Genomic DNA, 18,034 nt, shown 5'->3' with positions numbered 1-18,034 from the left:
CTCCAAGAGCTCACCGAGAAACACCTCCAATCTTCACGACCGGCTAGGTGTTGCCAACCACCAAGAGTAACAAGCTAATTGGTTCATTTGACCCCAATCAAACCTAAAACAACAGTTAGATGCACACTCACTACTCTTAGAGCACTAATAAAATCCTTAATCTTCAATTAAGAACTTGCAAATCACTTCAAGTGCTGTCCCTTGTCTCTAGATGACACACAATGTGTATGAATGATTCTGGATTGCAAGAGAGATGAATGAAATCAAGTGAGGAGGTATATATAGGCTAGAGGTCCAAATCTAGCCGTTACCTAACCACTCACTTTTTCTGTGAACACTGGATGGTCCGATGCACATGTCTCTATTAACACCAGACAATCCGGTGAGTTAACTTTTTCCACTTGCTGATGTGACAGTTGTCAGTAGCCGTTGCAAAATGTTCCAATGTTCTTCCATATAGCATTACCGGATAGTCCGGTGAGTTATATTCTATTTCTTGAAAAAAGGAAGCTTCTGTTAAATAGTCCGGTGATGACTTCTTTAAGTCACCGGATAATCCGGTCAATTCAACTCTGATTTTCTCCAAAAATACCAAGCTTCTGTTAAATGGTCCGGTGTATGAACCCTTCAGATCACCGGACAATCCATCGCATATAACTTCACATTTCTATGAAAAATGACTCTTCTGTTAAATGCCACAGTGTATAATTCCTTTTATCACGGGACAATCCGGTGAGTTTAGTTGAAGTCTTCTATGAAAAGACAAATAGTCCGGTGAGTAAAAAACCATTTCACACTGGATAATTCGGTGAGAACAAACTTCCTGGAACTCGTCCAATTCAATCGACTTTGAGTTCTAACTTCTCAACTTCTCACCCATGCATTTCTTAAGCTACCTAGTACTAGATTTTCGCAAGTGTGCATCCAACTTATGTCTAGACTCAACTAGGTCAAGCTACAATACTTAGCCCCTCTTTATAGTATGGTCAAAAGATAAAAGAAGACCTATAACTACTCCAAGTGTCTTTTATCATCTTGTGACACTTAGAACTAGAAGATCCTTAGTCTTGACGTGAAAGTCCTTTGATCGACCAATAAAATTCCATGAGGGACCAAGAAACCATTCAATCATTGTGAATTAAAGAATCTAAATTCCTTCAAAAACATACGCATTAGTCACAATGATATAATTGTCATTAATCACCGAAACACTTACCACTTACCTAGGGGCTTAGATGCTACAATAGGGCTAAAAAGAAGCAATAAATACATAATCTGTGAAATGAGGATTTGGATCTTATTACCCTCTCACCAAGGTCGCCGATCATCAACTGTGGAGGATGTATCCGCTGAATGTGTTGAGGAGTCTCGCACTATGAGATGATCTCCCCCTCAATTGCTGCTGGTGCAAGCTCGAAAGTAGCTGAAGTGGAAGTAGATGTTGCATGGCTCTCTGCCGGTGTAGAAGTAGCAGGAGCCAGCTCTAAAGCAGGTGCAATGATAGGAAGTAATGGATCATCCTCATCATCACCGAGAGCTAGAAGGTTGCCATCCACAAAGATGTTTTTGCTCATCTCTTGATCAATTGTACACTAAAAAATAGAACTAGCACACGTGATTAATTCATCAAAAGTCACATCATAAGATTCTATGATGGTGTTAGTGTCAAGATTATGAACCCTATAAGATGACTATGAAGGGAATACCCTAAGAAAATTTTATTAGAAGAACGCGACTCGAACTTATCAATATTGCCACGCTTTAGGATGAAGCAACGACAACAAAAAACTCTCAAACATGAAATCTTCTGATTCCTCTCAAAGTGCAACTCATAAGAAGTCAAATTCAAAATCGAGCGCAAGAAGATCCAATTGGAGATATATCAAATTATGCTAATAGTCTCTGCCCAAAACTTTTTAGGAGTCCTATGGTCATCGAGCATCATCCTAGCCATCTCCACCATAGTGTGATTCTTCCTCTCAACCACGCCATTCTACTGAGGAACACGTGGGGCAAAAAATTGATGCTCAATGCTATGTTCAAGGCAGAAAGTATAAAAAAGATAGTTCTTGAATTCGGTGTCATTATCACTGCAAAATTGCTTTTAATACACCATGGAGTTCCTTAAATAATCTCAAAGCTAAGTTCCAAAAGTGTGACAACACTTCATCCATGCTTACAAGAAAATAGACCAAGAGTAGCGAGAGTAATCGTCAATAATGACAAGTACATACCACTTCTCACTCGCCAAACGAACCCGGAAAGGACCAATAATATCCATATGGGAAATTCTCTTGGTCATTCAATCATCACTAGATTGACTAATGGGTGAGAGGTGATGACCATCTTTCCATACTGACAAGGAACACTAATAAGTTTTTTCTCAAACTTGAGCTTGGACAATCCTCGGATCAAGCCTAGGTCATTCAAACGAGAAAGCAAATCAAAACTCATATTCCCTAGTGTCACATCCCAAAATCCTAATCATGTCATTAAGCATAAGTATGTCATTAGCATCATAATCATCATGTTTATTTGTTAAGCATGTTGGATTTTTGGCTTGTTATTGAATTGGTGTTTTGATAATGTTATGCTTTTTATAAATAATCGAGTTAGAATTTTTTTAGTTTGCATCTTGCTTAAAAGTTTTAATCGCTGCACTTGATTTTTGTTTGCAGTTGAAATTACTTGTCTCTCTTACGAGTGGGGCCCACTTTTGGCCGGCCACACCACCCCTCCCTTTTTCCCCCACCAGTAGCCCCACCTCCCTCTCTCTCCCTCACTCACTCTCCTCTCCCTCCCACACGCCACAAGCAGCAGGAGCTGCTGCCCACTCCCCATTTCTCTCAAGTTCTCACCTTTTCTTCACAAAATCCCACTCAAGAACACTGTAGCATCTAGGTCCCTAGGTAAGTGGTAAGTGTTTCAGTGATTAATGACAATCGTATCATTGTGACTAATAATTTGTTTTGAAGGGTATCAAAAATTTAGTTCACAATGATATTTGGGTATGCTTGGTCCCTAAAGCAACTTTCTGGACGATCAAAGGATATATTCATCAAGATTAAGGATATTCTAGTTCTAAGTGTCACAAAGGAGATGAAGGACACTTAGAGTAGTATAGGTTGGTTTCCTTTAGTCCTTTGAGTGCATTATAAAGAGGGACTAATAGTTGTAGCTTGACCTTGTAAGTCTAGACTTGGTTTGATGCACACTTGTGAAATTCTAGCACTAGGTAGCTCATAGAAGCTTATGGTTGAGATGTCGAGAAGTTATAGCTCAAGAAAGTTTGAATTGGATGAGCTTAGAGAATTTTACCCTCACCGGATGGTCCTGTGATGCAAAAAAATCTACTCACCGCTGCTTTGTTTGCTCATCTAGTCAGAAAGATGTTAAGTTCACCTGATGCTCCGATGTAAAAGTCTAAGAAATCACAGGATGGTTTTTTGGGTGACATGTGTGTAAAATTGTTATAAGTTTTACACCGGATGGTCCGGTGCTAGTGAAGTAAGTTCACCAGACTATTCTTAGCAGAGGTGGACTTGCCCAGGAAACAGTGAAGTTTAGCTCACCGGATTATATAGTGATGCAATGATGAGTACACCGAACTATTTCTTGCAGAGGCGATTCCATGGCAAAAATGTTGAAGCTTGGCTCAACGGATGGTCCGATGAAGATGGTGTGTACACCGGACAAATTCCTGCAGAGAACAATTTTCTGAAGCAAAACAAACTTCATTCACTGGATGGTCCGGTGAAAACTAGAATTTATCACCAGAGCAATATTTCCAGAGAGGAGTGTTCTTGGTTGGGTTGAAGGTGTTCTACTCACCGGATTGACCGGTGATAGACACATATGCTCATCGGATCTTTTCTACCAGAGAAGGATGCAAGTACAGAAAAGGTTAACCCATCGTATAGTCTGGTGATGGCAGTGAAAACATCAATGGTGCATATTTTCCAAAGACGTTTGCAATGCCAGTTTTTGCTGAGTTGCACTTACAGGATGGTCTGGTGTTGAGTATGTGTTCACCGGATGTTGGCACCGGGCCATTTATCAGCAGTAACGGCTAATGATAGCTGGTACAGAGGAAATGGAAGTTTGTACTCATCGGATTGTCTGGTGTAAGTAAAGAGATACTCACCGGATCATCTAGTGTTAACAGAAAAAGTGGGTGGTTAGGCAATGGCTATAATTTGGATCTTTAGCCTATTAATACCTCTCCATTTGGTTTCATTCCGAACACTTGCGATCCAGAGGAGTTTATACACTGTGTGTGTCATCAAGAAGCAAGAGAGAGCACTTGAGTTGATTTCCAAGTCTCTAATTGAAGATTAAGGATATCATTAGTGTTTGGAGAGTAGCAAGTATGTATCTAGCTGTAGTCTAAGCTTGATCTTGGTCAAGTGAAGCTATTGGCTTGTTACTCTTGGTGGTTGGCAACACCTAGCCAGTCTTAGTGATTACAGGTGTTCTGGGTGAGCTCTTGGAGTTCTTGTGGGAGACCCGAGAAGAGTTTGTACTTGGTTTGATGCCCGCTAATCCAGAGATGGAGAACTGGCAATCATGAGGGAACATTTGAGTCTTGGTGACTCAAGGGGGAGTGATATCCTTGGTGGATGCTCCAACGAGGACTAGGGGGAGTGCCAACTCCTCGATACCTCGGGAAAAAATCCGATGTTCACTTGTCCATCTCTTTACATTCCCGTATTTACTTTGAGCATTTACTTTCTTGCAAGCTTTTGTTTCTGCATTTCTCTTTGTGTTTTTACTTGCTTGTTTTGGTTCTTTTTCCTTAGCTTGATTGTGTAGTCACATCTCTTTGCATCTAAGTTAAGGTTGCTACTTGTTCTAGAAATCGGAAGTAGTTTTGTTTCATTGCCCAATTCACCACTCCTCTTGGGCCATTCGATCCTTTCAAATATGATTCAAGGTATGCATGTATTACCACTGCAATCCCCTTCTCCTTAGCTTCCAATCCATCCAATTCGTTCTCACAGGCATGAAGATTTGAGGGAGTTATAATCAAATTCGTCACACTAGTTTTTCTGAAATTTCAGCACCTTGCATTCCTCTTCTTCAAGCCATTCCTTTGTTTCTTCCCCAAATCGACGGACGCAAGCTTTGGCAAAGATTTGGGTAAGTCTCCTCAGTTATCCTTGTGAGAATGCACATTTTTATTGGTTAGATTTTGAGTTTAGGAGCTGTAAAATCGAAGAACGTTGATGCATGCTCGTTCTTGAGAGGATAGAACTAGAATGAAGGTTTAGATGAGTTTGAGCTAGTGTCTTGTGGTTCCAGTGAGTGCATTAGGTCTATAACCAATGTATTAGAGCCTATGCATGCTTAGGTGGTTCAAGGTTTAGCATGCAAATCGAATCGATCAAAAAATCCTCGCAAAAACGCAGTTCTGAAAGGTATCAGAAGTTCCGATATTTATATCAGAAGTTTCAGTTTACACTCGAGTTAACCCAAGTGATGGCCTTGTATAAATCCGGAGTTTTTGACCAGATCGGAATTTTCGATCTAAATACCGAAACTTCCGATTAACTAGGATTGCTAACCAAGCGTCCATTTTCGAGAAGTGTCGGATATTTTGACACGATCGGAAGCTCTGATCTCCATACCGGAACTTCCGATTAAACATTTTGCTATCCGAGTGCCAATAATTCAAAAGGTTTGGAAGGTCCGATCGATCGGAAGTTCTGACTTCCAAGTCGGAAATTCCGATGTAAGTTGGAAGTTCCGATGTTACTCATATCATAATTTTGTTGTTTCTTCGTGTGTTTTGTACCTTGAACTTGTAGATGTGCTACTTCTTGTATTGTTATGCATCTGACAGCATACATCTCTGTACCCCATTCATGCTCATCACGTTGCATGCGTTCTTCTCTAGTGAACGAAGGACCGGAGGATAATGCGGGCGTGATCGAGGGTGATCCGGATTTCATTGCTGTGAATTGTGATCAAGCTGAGCACCAAGGCAAGCATCTAAGCATTTTCATCCTATTATTTTGGATTGTATATTGTGTCAATTGATAAGTGATGCTTATGTATGTTTGCATGTCAATGAGTCTTGTGTCGGGTTTTGGGAGTAGATCCTAATTATTGCATTACCCTTCATTGGTATTGATATCTCTTGATCCATGGTAACTGTGAGGAACCGGTTAATTAATTATAACACAATTAGAGGTTTGGCTAACTAATTAATTTAAGAATTGAATTGGCTCATAAATAACTCTATTTTTTAGTATTGTAATTAGTCCAAAATAATCCTTTACTAATCTAATCTTAATCTTTAATTAATAATAAAATAAGACTATAGACTTACGTGTGGGACCCACGTGTTGACTTTATCCCTAAAAGTTTGCCTTGACTTGCACTCCAAGAAACATTCTTAGTGACCAAGGCAAGATTTCTTAATGTCTAAGTAAACCTTTCTTGATAACCAAGTAACATATTCTTGATAGCTAAGGTAAAAATAATAGAGATAAGAACAAGATAACTTGTCTCTCAAGAAATTGAACTCTATAAATAGGACCATGGTAGTTCTCCATTCATCATACATCCTCTCCTCATCCTTGAGAAATAGTCTTACACATAAGCTCTAGTGGATACTTTGAGGGCAAGATAATTAGTGGTATTCTTGGATTTCTAGTTCTACTACATCTGGTATTATGACTTTCAACAAGCTATTAGATTGATCTCCGTTAAAGTATTGATAATATCAAGCTAGAGCTATATAAGGGGCTAACTATTTCTTTGAGATTTTGGCATAACCCAGGCAAGCTGCGTTGGCACCCTATTTTATTATTATGATGCTTTTATCTATAAGCTGCATTCATACCCTCTTAGAGTAACATATTTATATCAGAATTATTGTCTGTTTATATTTTAATATTGTATTTCCCGTTATTATGAATTATTATCTATTAATATGTTCAATCAATTATTCATATTATTGTCAATCACTAATGGTAGAGTGGATACTGACGTGGACAGTCGATACATTTTGAGTTACCGGGAGTGCCTAGTGAAAGATCTAGTCATGTAGCCGGGACTATATTATTCACCTGTATGGTGTAGCACGTGCATTGAAAATATCATTTGGGACTGTCCATAGGAAAAGCTCAGGCCTCGTCGTGATACAAAACACGACGTAATATTAGTGATTGGACAATCTCTGCAGAGTTAAATAAACAATGAAAATTTGGATATCTGAATAATTCAAGTTTATTTATACATGCAATGTCTTTATCTTGCTGAGTATTTTATACTCATACTTGTCTTGGGTGTTAAACGCAGAATCTCAAGGTCATGATCAAGACATCGACAATTAGATGCTATACGCGGGAAATTTTGGGATATATCAATAGTGTAGTGTTTAATAATTTGTTTACATCAAAATAAGTTGTATAAGCAAACACTTAATCATGTAAATTATAACTTCTCATGTAAATAAAACTTCCGCTACTGTAAACCACTAATTTTATTTGAGTATTTTTGCCTTAACATGGTTATGGGTTTTTAATCCATAATTATGTGGCGGCTGTCGCATGGGCCCATGTTCGGGGTGTGACAGTAACCCTGGGTATAACACTTAATGGTCTAACCTAAAATGAACATATTATGCTTAGCAAGGCTTAGGTCACAGGTAGAAGTTGAGCGGTGGTTCGGCCATCGTTCGTGAGCTTAGGGCTTATTTCTATTGCACAAAGATGATGATGGGATGTGTGAGTCAGTGAGGATGAGACAAGATTTGAGTGGGCGATAGGGATGGCTCGAGAAGGGAGTCTCGGATGCTTTATGCCCGCTTGAGTCGATTAAGCATCGTCCGTTATTGCCGTTAGCTTTAGCACTTTCTGTACTAACTACATGTTGATATAATGGTATATAAGTTGAATACCTTTTGTAGCTATGGCCTTTTGGCTTGTGGGTCTATGGTGTCGTGGGTATAATATGCTTGTAGAGGTAACGTCGTAAAGGTGGTGTGGGTATAATAGGCTTGTAGAGGTATCTAATTTGCTCAGGGAGTAGTTCTAATTACCTCTACACCTTTAGGTGTAACTGGGGTGCTTCGGGAGTAGCCCTAGTGGACCTCCGTACCTATAGTTGCATGTTCAAACGGTCAGTGCTCAATTGGGAAAGGTTATCACGAGTACCCTCTTGTGTGCACTTTAGTGGGTGACGCAAGTCGAATGGTCCTCGTATCGTATGGGTAAAGAGGTACCCCTTGCAGGGTGTAAGATCAATTCGAATTGATGCGCTCTCGGTCATGAGCAAGCTATTGTCTATCCACATCAATCGTAGAGATTCAATATTGGGATGTTATTGTGGTATGATGGCTAGTGGATGGTGATGTTGATGACGTGTTAATATGGTACTAGTCCAGTTTTGGTTATGTTTATGATCTCAAGTTACAAGGAAGTCTTGGTCAGGTGTAGATGTTTACACTTGAGCCCAAATCGCCTTTGCATATGAAGTTACTTAACCATTGCGGCTGAGTCCTTGCTAATTACCCTAAATGCATTCTTCTTGAAGTCGGGCTATTTATAAGTGCCTATTATGGAATACGTCTTGCGAGTACCTTCGTACTCACATGCTTTGTTTACTTTTTAGGTGAGAAAGACTTAGTTTTTGGCTACTTTACGCCCGCCGATGTTGGTGACGGGCAAGAGTAGTGTCATCTACTCGGTGTGTTGTTACTTTGGAGTTACGCTTTAGGGCAAATGGTGCTACTCATCTTTTATTATCATGTATTTTATTCCGCTACGTAGCTACTCTAATAATGTTCGGTTCATGTATTTATTTTAAAAGTTTAATCTACTTAAAGACTTGTAATCTAATTTAATCACTCGTTCTTTATTATGTCTTGTGATGATGTGCTTGTTGTAAAGGTGTGTGTTCCGATCCTGGAAGAAACACATGCCGAGACTATCGGGGTGATATTTCTATTAGTCATGAGAGTCGTGATTCCATAAATGTTTAATCTACTTAAAGACTTGTAATCTAATTTAATCACTCGCTCTTTATTATATCTTGTGATGATGTGCTTGTTGTAAAGGTGTGTGTTCCGATCCTGGAAGAAACACATGCCGAGACTATCGGGGTGATATTTCTATTAGTCATGAGAGTCGTGATTCCATAAATGATCGACTTAGTGACTAATTGAAATATTATTTGGACGATTCCTCACAACTAGTCTTCTATGCCACATCTAAGGCTCAAAAGAAGGTTGAGCAATTAAGCATCTAGAAGAACCAACAGACTTAGAAAAATCAGATCCAAAAACTCTCCTAACTCTAGAAATCCAACAAATCAAAACGTTCAAAGAATCAAGAACTCGAGAAGTATCGCATTTGAAATGCACTTTCAAGTCCTCGTCCAACAACTGAGATACATAAAATAAATTATATCTCAGATGCTCCACTAAAACCACATCTTTAAGAGTGAAACTCTCGTTTCACTTTTACCATACATTTATCTTTCACCCTTTCTTTCCGATCATCCACGAAAGTCATATACTCATATCTCTTTATTAGGGTGAGGCTAGAGAACCATGATGAATCTCTGATCATATGACGTGAACAACCAGAGTCGATGAGCCACTTATTCTCTAGTTTTTCACCAGCCACCTATATATGAGAAGAGTAGTAGAGAGTATTAGAAACTGAAATATTTTTATAAGAATATGGATCCCTAACAAACAGGCCATAAGTGTTCTATACACATATTTTTCTATCATTGATTAGCTAAACAGTTTTCAAAGATGATTCTAATTTATCAAATAAACGTTTTTGGATGAAATATGAAACTGAAATGTTTCTAAAAACCCCTGCCAAACGGGTCCTATGTGTCTACGCATATTTTATCTATCCTCCTACACAAAGATAAGTGTTGAATTATAAGCCACATATCACAAAATAAAAACGACGTGAAAATTATATTTGTGTGGGTGCAAAATACTTGTCGGTCGGATATGCTCTCAGTCACGACGCTCATGTGGGCCCTGAAAACATCTGCTTGTTAATTCTCCGTTCGAAAGCATCTCATGAATAACAATATTCCATGCATTATCTGCTCCATAATTAAATCATCTTTTTCACCTCTACATCTGATCCATCATAGTTATTTCGACCAACCATTCGAGATTATATTTCATAATCATAGATATCACGTTAATATCTTCTCCATCTCAAATTTTCACCTCTCATATTAATCATAATCACTCTCACAAAACAGTATTTTACGAAAGATACTATAGTAAGATCAAATATTATCAATGCATATGAGAGCTATCGACTCGTAAAAAATTGCATACGAAGTTAGAGGGTGACATCCCACTCCACTCTCTCTAGGGCTGGCCCTGGGGTGAGTGGGGCGTCCACCCCAGGCCCCTCTTTGGACGTGACGATGAAGCATAGCAGGCCAAGTTTAAGGTGCTGGGCCATAGGTTGTCACGTAGCCGAATATTAGGTGGGCTTCTTTCCTCCTTCGCAGGCCTGCTCCTTCGGTCTAGTATCTGATCAGCAAACAACCATTCATGTCTTAGGTTGTGCCTAGTTAGGCCCAGATTGTCATGTTCCTTTGGTTGGCTACTCGATCGCCCATCTGGCTAGGTTGTGTCGACGACCATTGGTCTCCTGAGACCCAAGTTCTAATCGTGATTCCTGTTCCTACCGACCCTGTTCAAGAAGATGCATCCTGGCGTTGGCGGCTGGCGACTCCGTTGACTTCATGGTCACAAGATCCAGGACCGAGGACACAACGACACTGTCGAAGTGGTAAGTCAGCGGCGGCCATGGGAATTTGATAATTCATAATTGCGATTGAAAATTGCATCATCAACGGTGCCTCTGTTAACTGATGGCAATCGGAATTTCTAGACGAGGTGGCGCACAACTCAGTGAACGAAGGACGGAAGGAGTCAAAGGTGTCTCATGACGAATTGATGTTTGATGATCCTCCTCCCGTCCTCCGGTTCTCTGTCAAATCAAAGTTCTAATTCGACTAATATTATTAGTATATTGCAGTAGGCCATCGATAATCGATTGGTTGGACATTGATTAGGGATAGATATCATTAGGATTTGCGAGTTCTATGTGATAATCGATAATTTTTTCTTAAGTTAATCAATTACTTTTACGTTTACAATTAATATATAAATATTTTAAATTTATATTTAATAGAACACTTATTTTTAATTTCACCTCGGATCGTCAAAATGTCAGACCCGGACTCTTACCCCCTCCTCTGTGCCCAACCTTTTCTCCTACCTTCTCCTTCTCCCCCCTATAAATAACCGGCCTTCTCGATACGCCCCCAACGCTCACAGCACCGCACCACCACCTGCTCGGCTGCTCCCAGTTTTACGACTCTGCCCTCCCCGTGCCAGCGAAGCCATGAAGCTGGAGGTCACGCCCAAGCAGAGGGTCCTGGAGGCGGACCAGAGGGAGGACGCCATGGAGATGAGCGGTCTGGACCTGTGGAAGCACGAGAAGCCCCCCAAGATCTGCCCCTTACCGCCGCCGCCGCTGCCGCCGGCGGTGTGTGAAGAGGCGGCGCTCGTGCCGCCGCTCAACTTCGCCATGGTCGACGACGGTATCTTCCGCTCCGGCTTCCCTGAGACCGCCAACTTCCGGTTCTTGAAGTCCCTCAACCTCCGCTCCATCGTGTGAGGACCTCTTTTACTCTCTCGCGTCTCTCGAATTCTTTTGCGTGCTCGTGCGGCTCTGACCGCTCCTGCGCGCAGGTACCTGTGCCCGGAGCCGTACCCGGAGACGAACACGGTGTTTCTTGAGAAGAACGAGATCAAGCTCCACCAGTTCGGAATCGAAGGGCGCAAGGTAACGAAACAATTAACAACCTGACCTGGTTTCAACGAAATTGTCTGCTGCTTCGCGTTGGTTAAATGGCAATTCGTGGAGAAGTAGAATTACAGTGGACGGATAAAATACAGTTGCTTTCGGTAACATTCATGACGCCCGGCTTGTTTGCTCCGAACCGACGTTGCTGATCATGTCGTGTGTTGCATCCTAATTTAGTACCAGCTGTACTTTCACAGTGATGATCTGGGGGCGAATCAATGCTTTACTGAGTGGAATTCATTTGTTCTTGCAACTGATTTGCCTGAAAGGGTCCATATATAAATCTTCTCCAAGTAGTACCGCTATCTGGAGAATTTTCAAATTTCACGGCGAATCGGTAGAGGCCCCTTTCAGCATTGCTTTGATCAATCAAGCTAGCTGTGCTGCCAATTTTAAACAATTCTTTTCCCAATATTCTCAAATGTTTTTTATTGGTATGTTCCTGTGAATACAAGGCTACCGGCGAGTGTGCATCATTCCTTTTGGCTTGGAGCATCTCCACTGGTGTTACTTTTCTTCCTTTTTTTCTTTTTGAGAATTATTTTGTTTTTGTTTTCTTCTTTCTGTTTCTTGTTTCAGTTATTTTTTCATTGTTTGTGCAAAGTAGGTAAATTATGCAATTACTTTGATACTCCCTCCTGTCATAAATACTTGTCTTTATTTATTTTTCATCATTTTCGATATACAACTTTGATTATTATTTTTTATTAGAATATAGTTATAATCTAATAAAAATATAATATTATAAAAGTATTTTTCAAGATAAATCTATACATAATTTTTATATTTTTAAATTAAATATTTTAGAAGCTATTGACAATCAAAATTTTAAAAATTTGATCAGATCTTGATCAAAACGACAAGTATTTATAACCGGAGGGACACAAAGATTCTTTTGTTGGGACTTCGGTGTGAGCAGCTCAATTCACTAGTCATGTCCTATCTACAGTAGCTCGCCATTCTGGCCATGTCCTATACTCCTTAGAAGTTTGTTAGATTTTTTTTTTTTGTGGGCAGCTTTATTGATTCCAGAGGGGCAAACAGACAATTCTTTGTGACAATGCGAGTTTTCTTCTGTTTTTATGTGAAAATGCATTTCTTTAAATTGTGTTGAAGATGAACTTTTGAAAAAGGTAACTTTGTCACACTTTTGCAAACTATAACCCATGAGTCGTTGGTAATATATTTTTGCTGTTTCAGCAAATTGAGTTGTTATGCTTCCTTTTGTATTTGGCAGCCTAATCTATTATGGGCTCACTTAGCTGCCAAAGGCCCAAAATTGACTGCAGATACCCGAATTGTAATGTGGTGTCAAACAGCATACATAAATTGAGTTCTGATTTCTGAAGTGTACTGGTTTATATTGTGTGAGGCAAGTTGCATGATATGTCTAACATAAGCAGTGACGTCTGACGAGGGTGAATGCACGATAAAAAAAAAAAGGGTCATAAAAGCTGGGTTGTAGTTTTCCCCCATGCTGAGGGTGCCTAGGAATAGATACACTGATGCATTGCATAATGGTAGCACAATGTGCATCCATACATATCGCTGTCCAGTGTCCTGTTTTGTTGCTGATGAGAGGAATGACACTAACGTCATGGGTCTGCTTCGGTGTTTCGAGAAATGTAGGTTTGTGCTTGATATAAAGTAATACAGATGAATCTGAACATGGGCAATAAATTGGATTATTTTACTGGAAATGGAGTCTTGTAACCATATTCGGCGCTAATGTTCTGCATTTGATGTTGCCATCATGTAAATTGTAAATGTATGTATTTACATGTAGGTATGTGTTGAATTGCTTTTCCATGTGTTTTCTTTTGTTCGTTATCATGAATTACAAATGTCCTGATATTGCAAATGTGTTGTCACCCTCATTAAGAATATGCCTATGCTATGTCACCTGTGCATAAGTAGGATATGCAAAATTTGTACAACTTCGGAAACTTTTCTTAAATGAAAGAGGATTTGAAGGGAAACATGTGTTAGCTGAAAATGTTTTGTAAGCTGTATATATGACTATTCTTAAGGTGTCATTATTTTCTGAGTTTATTAATGCAATCATTGTATCATATACTTGATTGCATGTGCCAACAAAGTTTTAATCTGATTTGTTTTAATCAAGCGATGGCTACAAGTTTCTGATGAAATATTAGTGGAAAGCCGTGACAATTGGTCAAATATACATTCGATTGTGCTTTAGATATTCTGAATCCAATAAAAAGTATGTGATTCATTTTTCTTTGGAAGATGGTCAACACTGGCTATCTTGTAATCTCTGAAGAAAATCATTCTTATCAAAAAAGCTAATTGTACTTAAAATCATTTTTCTTTGGAAGATGGTCAATGCTGGATTGATGATATGAACTGAAAGAAAAGGTAAAATTCGCAATTATTTTCTCTCTGTTTTATTGTTGAACTTTGAAGTCATCCATGACGTGATGCAAAAGTGGAAGATAGGCAAAAGGCTAATTGTACTATCATTGAATGGTCGGAAGTGCTTTGTCATTCATATGAAAGCGGCTGGTCTGTTTGTTTTCTGTTAATGAACTACGATCTTCTAGGTGAACCGTTCATAGCTATCGATAATCAATGGTTTGGTCACCGTTGGCATTGTCTGGCCATTTTTGGGGGGTCATTATCCTCATGTAGTACTCCTTGATAAAATAACCCCTATGCATGCCCACCATTATGGTTGGCCTCGTTCCAAATTTTGGTTTACATCATTCCAAATCCTATTTTATTTTTGTGAGGAAAACTGTGGTCTCATAGACCTAGCGAAGTTGTTTTTTTCTTTCATTAGCAAAATGGCCCGTGCAATTGCGTGGCTAGATTTGAAATATATAACTCGAATTCTTGTGACTAATGATTGTATTTGTTATACAATACTATTATAATACTTGTTTTTTTTACAGTCGGGTCCCCTTCCCGAGCCTACATTGGAGACCTTAAATGAGGGTACACGCCCGGGGGTCGAATCCCGGACTGGCAAGGTCGTGCCCGTGCGCCTAGCTAGTGAGCCGTTCGCTCGCATGCAAATAAAACAAATATAATACTTGTTTGATATCCCATTGTGTTGCGTTGACCCTTTGAGGTGAGGGTGTGAGGGGCGACACCGACGACCGTGATCTCCCCCGGCGCAGATGAATGCATGCATGTCGAGTCTAACTTGTTTGCTAGCTATCGGCCCACGGCAGGACATGATCGTTGTTCGTGGGTAGAGGTGGGACTTGGGCCAGGTCGGGCCGGCCCGACCCGACCCATTCGGGCTTCGGGCTTTTCGGGCCGTGCTTGGATGGCCCGATAAACTATTCGGGTCGGGTCGGGCTAGCCCAATCCTCCTTCAGCTAGGCCCAAACCCGGCCCGAATGCACGATGGGCCTTATCGGGCCGGGCTGGCACGGGCCCAGTACCACCGCATGTGAGGTCGCGAACCCATTTTTACCGGGCCAGACCGCCCATTGGGCCCCATATCAAGGCCCGGCCCGGCCCATAAATCGGACCGGACTGACCCGGCCCATCAGTGCTCGGGTCGGGTCGGGCTTAAGCTTCACCGGGCCGTGCTGGGCTCGGGCCGGCCCAAAAAATATGGCCCAAAGTCCCAGCTCTATTCGTGGGGATGACATCCAGCAGATCATGCGTGGTCATAGTGTCGGCTTTGGAGGGAGAGGGGTGGCAGCGTTGTTCTGTGGAGAGGGCATGCGTAGGGGAGCGTGATGCGTAAGTTTGGGGAAGGAAGAGCAACGATAGATGTAAATCACGGGATTGGATTGTTGAAGCGACCAAATGGCCGGGATAGGAATAATAGATGGAATGGAATGATATTTAATTTGAGCCATTTAATAATGCTTGATTAGAGCCATAAATTCTGATTGTGGTTATCGGCGTGTGCATGTGATTTTTATAGTGGGGAGGGGAACAAAGGATCCGCAAGCCTTGAGCTGTTAGATGGGACGACACAACATCAAATCGATCTAGGTTGTTAGATAAAATTAATCTCAGGGTGTTGTTTGTTCTGTGTATACAAAACAAGGTGAACATAGGAAACAAGTAGCTTGTGTTTTTTATATTAGAATAGAAGTATAGATTAAAATTGATAGAGGCCCAGTTGCTTAAAACCATTGAAAACTAGAATTGATCATCATCAGTCAGTTCTCTAGGAAGTGGTCATCTTGTATCTCTGTTGACTTGTGGCTTCTATTAACCTTGCTGCATTTCTGTCCCGTCATATAACCCAATCTTAGTCGTATGACAGTATATTTTCTACCAATGCGCTTCAGTAAATCTCTGTACTTCATTTTTTTTTCTTCCATGACCTGCTAGTGGCACATGGATAAGAAAACTGTCTGCTTTTGGCAGTGACAGGAAAGGAACCTTTTGCATACCGAGCTAACCTGTAATTAGTATGTAGGATTGCTCAACTTTGTACGTCATATTTCTCTTTTAAATATATGGTTCTTATTACAACTCATCAGTCTGTGTGTACGAATTATTCGCTTCATCCCAAGTCCCGAGTCCCAATGCAGCTCATGAACGGTCTGATAACGCCTGAAATGCTGTTGCTGCAGGAACCATTCGTCAACATCCCCGATGACAAAATTCGAGAGGCGCTCAAAGTTGTCCTTGGTACTGCATCTTTCTATAGATTGGATATCTTGCATACTTACATCATAGCATTATAAATCTCACCCTATACTGTTCTCTTCAATCCAGACCCAAGAAACCAACCATTGCTTATTCACTGCAAGAGAGGCAAGGTAAGCACAGTTCCCATTTTGCAGTTTGCTGTTAATATCCCCAAAGAAAATGATAACTTTGTGTTCCCCATCTAACTGCTGGATGTTTGCATATCTGCAGCATCGAACTGGCTGCGTCGTCGGGTGCTTGAGGAAGCTGCAGAAATGGTGCCTGTCTTCAGTTTTCGACGAGTACCATCGCTTCGCCGCTTCGAAAGCGAGAATTACTGACCAGAGGTTCATGGAGCTGTTCGACGTCTCAAGCTTGAAGCACCTGACACCTTCACAATGTTAACCAAGGCGCGCGATCGCTCGATCGCTCGATCCTCCCAAGTCTAGTACATCTCCCAGTCTATCTCCCTGCGGCCACTCTACTGAATCGATTCAGCAGTGAATAATTTTGGAACCCGGTAGAATCCATGCGATAGTGATGAGACCATTGCAGAAAAATTGTGTTCGAGAGGTTTAGTTTCCCCTGCTTAGCGAACTGCGGAGCATAAGAACCAGACAGTTGTGGTAGGATTGCGAGAGGTTTTCACTTTTTTGGCAACTCTTGCGAGGAATTCACCATTGTTTTCGGGTACTGAAGATGTACTCGAGTAGCATTGCTCGGCGGGAACCAACTTCTCTCTCAATGCGAAAAGCTTGGCTCTTCTTGCACGAATGTGATCAGTGATCATGTATATTAATCTAAGAGAAAATAAGAAATGTCCTCACCGGGGGCTCCGTCGACTCGGGTTCTCCTCAACGGATGGCTGGGAGAGCTGATCATGCATCGTCGGGGCCGTCAAGGAGATCCTCTATCTCCGATGCTGTTTATCCTTGTGATGGACGTGCTCAATGCATTGTTTGGCTTGGCTGGCCGAGAGAAACTGCTACAACCGCTAGCGAGTAAGGAGATTGGACACCGGCTTTCCCTCTTTGCGGACGATGTCGTCTTATTCATCCAGCCATCAGCTCAGGACCTGGCAACATCCAAAGCTATCTTGCAGTGTTTTGGCGATGCTTCCAAATTGATAGCCAATATGCAGAAGAGTGCTGCCATTCCCATCCGAAGCAAGGAGAGTGATTTGGCCTTGGTCCAATCGGAGTTGCCGTGCAAGATTTCGAGCTTACCGTGCAAATACTTGGGTCTCCCTTTGTTGCTCCATAAGCTGCGCAAGTCAGATTTGCAACCACTCCTGGATACAATTGACGATCAGTTGCCAGGGTGGAAAGCCGGCTTGCTAAACATCGCGGGAAGATCAATTCTAGTCTGGGTTGTCCTTACTGCAATCCCCATTTATTCGCTCTTGGCTCTTGACGTGTCGAGATGGGCGTTGAAGGTCATCGACAAGCGTCAACGAGCTTCCTTTCGAAGGGTCGGAAAGATGTGCAGGGGGTCATTGTGTTGTGGCTTGGAACCGTGTGTGCCGTCCCCTAGAGCTCAGC

General features: G+C 41.2%; 1 protein-coding gene across 2 annotated transcripts; it reads left to right on the top strand.

Annotated features, from left to right (window-relative positions):
* Positions 1 to 11,307: 11,307 nt before the first annotated feature.
* On the top strand, positions 11,308 to 17,153 carry LOC133926461 (probable tyrosine-protein phosphatase DSP2). Of its 2 annotated transcripts, XM_062372413.1 has the most exons (6): positions 11,308 to 11,674; positions 11,753 to 11,846; positions 14,783 to 14,860; positions 16,436 to 16,493; positions 16,581 to 16,624; positions 16,725 to 17,153. In XM_062372413.1, exons 1-6 carry the CDS (start codon positions 11,403 to 11,405, stop codon positions 16,896 to 16,898), a joined length of 720 nt encoding a protein of 239 aa, XP_062228397.1. In that variant the 5' UTR covers positions 11,308 to 11,402; the 3' UTR covers positions 16,899 to 17,153. The 2 variants fall into 2 exon arrangements, with proteins under 2 accessions (XP_062228397.1, XP_062228398.1); XM_062372414.1 differs by lacking the exon at positions 14,783 to 14,860 and having other exon boundaries at positions 11,310 to 11,674.
* The last annotated feature ends 881 nt before the right edge of the window (positions 17,154 to 18,034 follow it).

Source organism: Phragmites australis, chromosome 8 (genome assembly GCF_958298935.1).
Source record: "Phragmites australis chromosome 8, lpPhrAust1.1, whole genome shotgun sequence".
NCBI classification, from domain to species: Eukaryota; Viridiplantae; Streptophyta; class Magnoliopsida; order Poales; family Poaceae; genus Phragmites; species Phragmites australis.
The sequence above is the reverse complement of the archived record's forward strand: the minus strand, read 5'-3'. Positions and strand labels throughout refer to the sequence as shown.

Excerpts from the sequence above, each read along its gene's own strand:
- LOC133926461 (XM_062372413.1), top strand. The coding sequence starts at position 11,403 with ATGAAGCTGGAGGTCACGCCCAAGCAGAGGGTCCTGGAGGCGGACCAG. Across the intron at positions 14,861-16,435 it reads TCGAATCCCGGACTGGCAAG|GAACCATTCGTCAACATCCC; the intron begins GTCGTGCCCGTG and ends CTGTTGCTGCAG. Across the intron at positions 16,625-16,724 it reads TTCACTGCAAGAGAGGCAAG|CATCGAACTGGCTGCGTCGT; the intron begins GTAAGCACAGTT and ends GCATATCTGCAG.